The sequence below is a fragment of the Alosa alosa genome, chromosome 9 (genome assembly GCF_017589495.1).
Source record: "Alosa alosa isolate M-15738 ecotype Scorff River chromosome 9, AALO_Geno_1.1, whole genome shotgun sequence".
NCBI lineage: Eukaryota > Metazoa > Chordata > Actinopteri > Clupeiformes > Clupeidae > Alosa > Alosa alosa.
In genome coordinates this window covers 27,801,640-27,809,139 of record NC_063197.1, presented here as the reverse complement: position 1 = coordinate 27,809,139, position 7,500 = coordinate 27,801,640, and the positions used below count along the sequence as shown (strand labels likewise).

Below are 7,500 nucleotides of genomic sequence, written 5' to 3'. Positions count from 1 at the left end.
ATTTCTATTTGGGGCGCGTTTCCCAAAACCATATAGTTGCTAACTAAGTTAGCAACTTTGTTGGTTGCAATGCAATTTCCCATTTCCAACCAACTAAGTTGCTAACAGGTATGGGTTGCTAACTATGGTTTTGGGAAACGTGCCCCCTGGTCGGTGGGCTGGACACTCACCTGGCACGATGCTGGAGAAGGACACACTGGAGACGCGCTGGAAGACGAAGCCGTCGCGGTCGTAGCCGGTGACGCGCAGGAAGAAGGCCTCGTCAGGCGGCATGAACTCGGTGATGTTCCAGATGCCGTAGGGCTCGCGCGAGGGGAAGTAGCGGATGGGGAGGGTCTTGAGCACGGCCCCCGTGGTGCTCAGCAGCTCCAGGCGGTCAGGCCGCGCCGGGTGGGTCAGCCCCGTGGTGTTGAGAAGGATAAAGGTAGGGATACCTGCAGGTTATGGATGGACACACACACACACACACACACACACACACACACACACACACACACACGCACATTCAAACACACACACACACACACACACACACACACCGCGCCATTCAAACACACATTCAAACACACACACACACACACACACACACACACACACACACACACACACACAAACACACACACACACACACACACACACACACAAACACACACACACAGATGGGTCATACTATAGGGTTGTTGTGGATGGGTCCTGTTGTCCTGCACATATAGATTTGCCACCTTTAATAACTGTTCACTTTTCACTTTTCACACTTTTCACCTTGTCTTCATACTATACTTCAATTTACAGGTTTAATTATCCTGTAAAAAGTTTTAGAAATCACTGTGAATATGAGAGAAAGATTTAAAAAAAAAAAAATCTGTCCATTTGCACTGTAGGCCTTAAAGCTTCAAAAGGCTCCCCGCCACAGTGTTTGTCCACTAACATAGAGGCCCCTGACTAACCTTGCACGGGCCGACTAGAGGTCATCTTGAAGTCCAGCGTGGGCTTTCTGGAGAAGCCAGCCCGGAAGTCGATGGTGCTGAGGCCTGAGATGCGGACAGAGTGGCGACCCTTGCTGGAGGTCTGTGGAGTACAGTAAGAAAGGGTCAAGAGGTCAAAGGTCAACAGCATAGCAACAACAGACGAGATAAATGACTACAGGTCATCTGCAGGTCCAGGGAAAGTAAAACAACAGAAGATATTCCAAGTGTTCTCAAACGTATGGAATTTTCTCCTGAGGACCAAGAGTGAACTTGGCCATATAAAACATGTCTCACAGTGATAAGGTACTGTACAGGTAATACGCAGAGACAGGGAGAGCAACCTCCTCCAGACTAGCTACAACAGACGGGGGTCCATTCAAAAACTTTGACTTCCACCTCAGCCCAAATCTGAGTAGACTTTGCACTCTGGATGACTTCTGGCAGCCTTGTTTGTTCTCTAGAGTTGGCCAGGCTCAGGAGAATGTATTGGAGGACCTCAGAATGAACCTGTGTGATACCAGACCTCAAAAGTACAGAGCTCGGTCTACCTGTCCTCATTATGCACTTTGAACTAAAATGAATAAGTGCACAACTCAAAAGGCTGGAAATTATAAGGTCTAAAGATAGAAGAAGAGAAAAGTGAGTGAAAGTGTTGATTAAATATTCTTAATTGTAATATTGTCAGCTGGAAATTACAAGAGCCTAACAGAATCCTCTCTCTGTGTCAATAAATGACTCTTCCCCAAAAGATTACACGATAATTTGTACAGTTTGAATCCTTTCATTACGGATCAGATAGGCTGTGTTTATACAAAACAATTCGCCTTCAGAAGCTCCGTTTAAAAAATGGTTAGAGCCAAACAACTTCAAAGCGTGCTGGAAAATCATTATCCTCAACACTTGTGCATTAATGCTCTGTAATCCACGTCTAATTGAACAGGCTTCGATGGGAACACTGACTTTGGCTCTGCTAGTTCAAACATGAAGGATGAAATTACACATTAGCATACAAAATGCAAATTAACTCCTCACTGTGAAAACAGACATTATGAAGATAGATTTGCCATTTGTCTGTGTTGTATGTACAGTACAGGTCTGTACGGGTTTTGGTTGGTTAGTAGAGGGTTTTTCCACAGTTCTCCTAAAGAACTAAAGAAACCTTAAATATGCGTCCTTTTTATGAATACTGAATAATTTCTATGGATGCATTCGGCTGTTTGTTTAAACTGAGAAGTCCTATGGAAATCTGTGGAATTCAAAAAAAAAAAAAGTTGTTGCATCAACTTTACTTTAGTGAAACATACACAACATACACTCACACACACACACACACACACACACACACACACAAATACCCTTAATGGCACTGCAGTCACAGTGAGATAGCCTCTTTGTAACGTTCTGTGATGAACGAGGCTCTCTCATTTTCCCACCATTACCCCTCCCAGTCCCGGGAGGAGGAGGAGGTGGAGGAGGATTAAAGTAGGAGGGAGGTGGGCCAGCAACCAGACAATGAGCCTTTAATGGCCGTCCTGTAATCAGGTCTCCCTCACCTCAGCGCTTGCAGTAATAAACCCACTCCGCAAGCCCAGGGACCTGTCCCGGCCCGCCGGCGCCCGTTCCCATGGAAAACCGCTTCCTCCGAGGAGGACTTAATGACTGCCTGCAGCTCTAACATTTATGGACTACATTTACCATGATCCCCTGCTTGATCCCAGCTATTAGTAGTGCCCCGCCGCTCAGCTCTACCCGAGCCCATTGGGAAACCCAGGCTAACGCGGTCAATGACTTCTCCAGCTGGACACTGGTAGCGAGGAGGAGTGGTCTTCACCGGAGCACCTGTGTGCCTGTAAAATACGACATAAACTTCGGCTCCAACGCCAGTGCATGGATTCCAAACAAGAAAAAAAAAACGAGATGTCTGGAAATGGCATGAAGGGACCCTGAAGCCTATATAAAGATGAAACAACTTATTATTAAATATATGTTCCTTTACCAATCCCTTTTGTCTTTGTCTTTGGCAGTACTGAAACAGAACAGTGAACACAAACACACACACACAGAAACACATGCACACTCACACACACACACACACACACACACACACACACACACACACACACACACACATGCACACTCACACACACACACACATGCACACTCCACACACACACACACACACACACACACTGCGCACCTGCGCTTTTGTTCACACACACACACACACACTGCGCACACACACACGCACACAGACACAGACACACATACACTCACACACACACACACACACACACACACACACACACACACACACACACACACACACAGACACACACTCAGCCACAGACACACACACACACACACACACACAGAAACACACACACACGCCCGCTGATGTTTTTTATGGTCAGAGCATGCCAATACCCAGGAGGATCTATGGTCTCCAGGCCCCAAGGCCGGGTGCTGTTTTGGGTCGGACATACTTGAGAAATGACAGCCTTCCCTTCTGCTAAGTCACACAGAAACATGAGCCCGATGAAATCCGCACAACTCCTAGCTCAAGGCTCAGCACCAGCAGCCCAGTGGAGAACGCCAGGACCGCTGGGGTCCTCCCAGAGCCAGAGAGAGAGAGGAGGAGAGAGGGGGAGAGGGAGAGAGGTGGGGAGGAGAGAGAGAGGTGGTGGGGGAGTGAGAGAGAGGGAGAGGGAGAGAGAGGGAGAGGGAGAGAGAGGGGGGGGAGGTGGGGAAGTGAGAGAGGTAGGGAGAGAGGGAAAGAGAGAGAGAGGGAGAGAGAGAGGTGGGGAGGAGAGAGAGGGAGAGAGAGAGAGAGAGAGGAGAGAGGGGACAGAGAGAGAGGAGGAGAGAAAGAGAGGTGGGGAGAGTGAGAGAGAGAGGAGAGAGAGGGAGAGAGAGGGAGAGAGAGAGTGTGTGTGTGTGTGTATGTGTATGTGTGTGTGTATGTGTATGTGTATCTGTATCTGTATCTGTATCTGTATGCGTGTTGTGTGTGTATTGGTGTGTCCATTAGAACTAGTTCTGTGTAAGTGCATGTTCATGTGTGTGTGTGTGTGTGTGTGTGCGGTGTGTGTGTGTGTGTGTGTGTGTGTGTGTGTGAAAAAGAGAGAGGGAGCAAGGGACAGAGAGAGAGAGAGTGTGTGTGTGTGTGTGCGTGTGTGTGTGTGTGTCTACGTCTGTGTGTGTGTGAAAAAGACAGAGAGGGAGCAAGGAACAGAGGGAGAGAGAGAGTGTGTGTGGGTGTGTGTTGGTGAGGATGGATGCAAGAGCAGAAGAAGCCCAGGCTGTGAGAAACAGCATGAACTGCCCTCAATTACAGAGAGATTACAGAACCAGCTAGAGAGGTCCACTGTGTACCCATACAGTGCTCTATGTCCCTTAGGCATACTCTTACACACATCTCTCTCTCTCTCTCACACACACACACACACACACACACACACACGCACACGCACACGCACACGCACACGCACACGCACACGCACACGCACACGCACACGCACACGCACACGCACACGCACACACACACACACACGCACACACACACACACTCACACACACACACACACACACACACACACACACACACACACGCACACACACACACACACATGCACACACACACACACACATGCACTCACACACACACACACACACACACACACACACACACACACACACACACACACACACACACACACACACACACACACACACGCACACAGAAGCACACACACACACACACATGCAACATGCAAACATCACTCAAAAAGCATCACTCAAACACATAAAAACACAACCCACACACAACAGTGTTGTAGCCAACACACACACACACACACACACACACACACACACACACACAGATTAACCTCTAGGCAGGGCAGACACAGCTGGGTAACTCCTGGGAAAACTGTAATCCGCTAATCAAGACAAGTAGCCTGTTCCAAGAACATGCAGCTCACAGTCACACACACAGCGACACTAAGCCATGCATTTGTACCCACACATTTGGGTGTGCTCACATACACACACACACACACACACACACACACACACACACACACACACACACACACAAACACACACACACACATGCAGTGACACTAAACCATGCATTTGTACACACACATTTGGGTGTGTTTACACACACACACACACACACACACACACACACACACATACAGTGACACTAAGGCATGCATTTGTACACAGACGCACACACACACACACACACACACACACACACACACACACACACACACACACACACATACAGTGACACTAAGCCATGCATTTGTATACACACACACACACACACAGACACACACACACACACACACACACACACACACACACACACACACACACACACACACAGAGAGGGTGAGGTAATGGGCTATGAGGGCCAGAGAGGCGGAGTGGAGGAAAAGAGCAGATGAAAGGGAGCAGAGGATAGAGCAGAGTGATAGAACAGAGGAGTGATAGAACAGAGTGGTAGAACAGAGTGATAGAACAGAGTGGTAGAACAGAGTGATAGAGTGAGAACAGAGTGATAGAGTGATAGAACAGGAGGATAGAACAGAGTGGATAGAGTGATAGAGCAGGAGTGAGAACAGAGTGATAGAGTGAGAACAGAGTGATAGGAACAGAGTGGATAGAGCAGAGTGATAGAACATAGAGCAGAGTGATAGAACAGAGGATAGAGTGGATAGAACAGAGTGATAGAACAGAGGATAGAACATAGAGCAGAGTGATAGAACAGAGTGATAGAGTGGATAGAACAGAGTGATAGAACAGAGTGATAGAGCAGAGTGGATAGAACAGAGGATAGAACAGAGGAGTGATAGGAACAGAGTGACAGAACAGAGTGATAGACAGAGTGGTAGAGTGATAGAACAGAGGATAGGAACAGAGTGATAGAGTGATAGAACAGAGTGATAGAGCAGAGTGATAGGAGGATAGACAGAGTGATAGACAGAGTGAGGAGTGATAGAACAGAGTGATAGAGCAGAGTGATAGAGTGATAGAACAGGAGGATAGAACAGAGTGATAGAGTGATAGAGCAGAGTGATAGAACAGAGTGATAGAACAGAGTGATAGAACAGAGTGATAGAACAGAGTGATAGAGCAGAGTGGTAGAGTGATAGAACAGAGTGATAGAGTGATAGAACAGAGTGATAGAGCAGAGTGATAGAGTGATAGAGCAGAGTGATAGAGCAGAGTGATAGAACAGAGTGATAGAGTGATAGAACAGAGTGATAGAACAGAGTGATAGAACAGAGTGATAGAACAGAGTGATAGAACAGAGTGATAGAACAGAGGAGTGATAGAACAGAGTGATAGAGCAGAGGATAGAACAGAGGATAGAACAGGAGTGATAGAACAGAGGATAGAGCAGAGTGATGGAGACAGGTGATAGAGTGATAGAACAGAGGAGGATAGAACAGAGTGGTAGAACAGAGTGATAGAGCAGAGTGATAGAACAGGAGTGATAGAGTGATAGAACAGAGTGATAGGAACAGAGTGATAGAGCAGAGTGATAGGAACAGAGGATAGAACAGAGGAGTGATAGAACAGAGTGGTAGAACAGAGTGATAGAACAGAGTGATAGGACATAGAGCAGAGGATAGAACAGAGTGATAGAACAGGAGTGATAGAATAGAACAGAGTGATAGAGCAGTGATAGAACAGAGTGATAGATAGAGTAGAGTGATAGAGAAGTGATAGACCAGAGGATGCAGAACATCAGACTGCCCTGGCCGTCATCATGACTACCACCAACACACATCACCAGACCGGACTAAGAGAGACAGAAGTCTGACAGAAGAGAAAGAAAGAGAGAGAAAAAGAAAGAACGTGTAAGACAGAGAAAGAGAGAGAGAAAAAGAGTGGTGGGAGAGACAGAAAGAGTGAGAATGTGCTTAAGTTGGCATTTTGGAATTGAGTTTTTGAAACTCATTTAAGTAGAACTGTTCGCCGTGACACACAGGCTCTGTGGTGATTACAGAATTAAGTCATCTTAAAGGCGATTGCAATGATGAAACTGAGCCGAGCTCAATTACATAAACTGGATTACAGCTCTGAAACGCAGATGTTTACCAAAAAAAAGAGAGCCAAGCTGAAAACAAGAGGAAAAACAGATGAAAGCAGATGAAACCGGAATGGGGCGAAATAAGAAAAGATGATATATGTTGTTTCCACATGAAGGACAGAGATTAGAGAGGAGGAGAGGGAGAGATGGAGAGAAAGTGGGGCATGTTTGTCCCCATGTCCTCGTCCTCAGGCCAGTCTGAAGCTACAGCCCCCCTGGTGAGGAAGGATGAGTGATGTGTTGTTTTCTTTCATCTCCGCACCTCTAAATCATCCCTCTTTCCAAAACATAAAGAGAGAGGAAAGAAGTAGTGGCCCCTGGTCAACGTAGGGGCCACAGGGACACACAAATCACTCATCCCCCCAAAAGTGTGTCACCTCCGTCGGGTGGGGGTTGAGGGAGTTCCTCCAGTGTGATGGGCAC

The 7,500-nt window shown here is 47.0% G+C and overlaps 1 protein-coding gene across 1 annotated transcript in view; it reads right to left on the bottom strand.

Annotated features, from left to right (window-relative positions):
- Window positions 1–7,500, bottom strand: part of hmcn1 (hemicentin 1) — a 115,147-nt gene that overhangs the window by 67,997 nt on the left and 39,650 nt on the right. Inside the window, 2 exon segments of the mRNA XM_048252902.1 lie at window positions 171–434; window positions 948–1,068. Of these exon segments, the coding sequence (XP_048108859.1) occupies window positions 171–434; window positions 948–1,068 (385 nt within the window).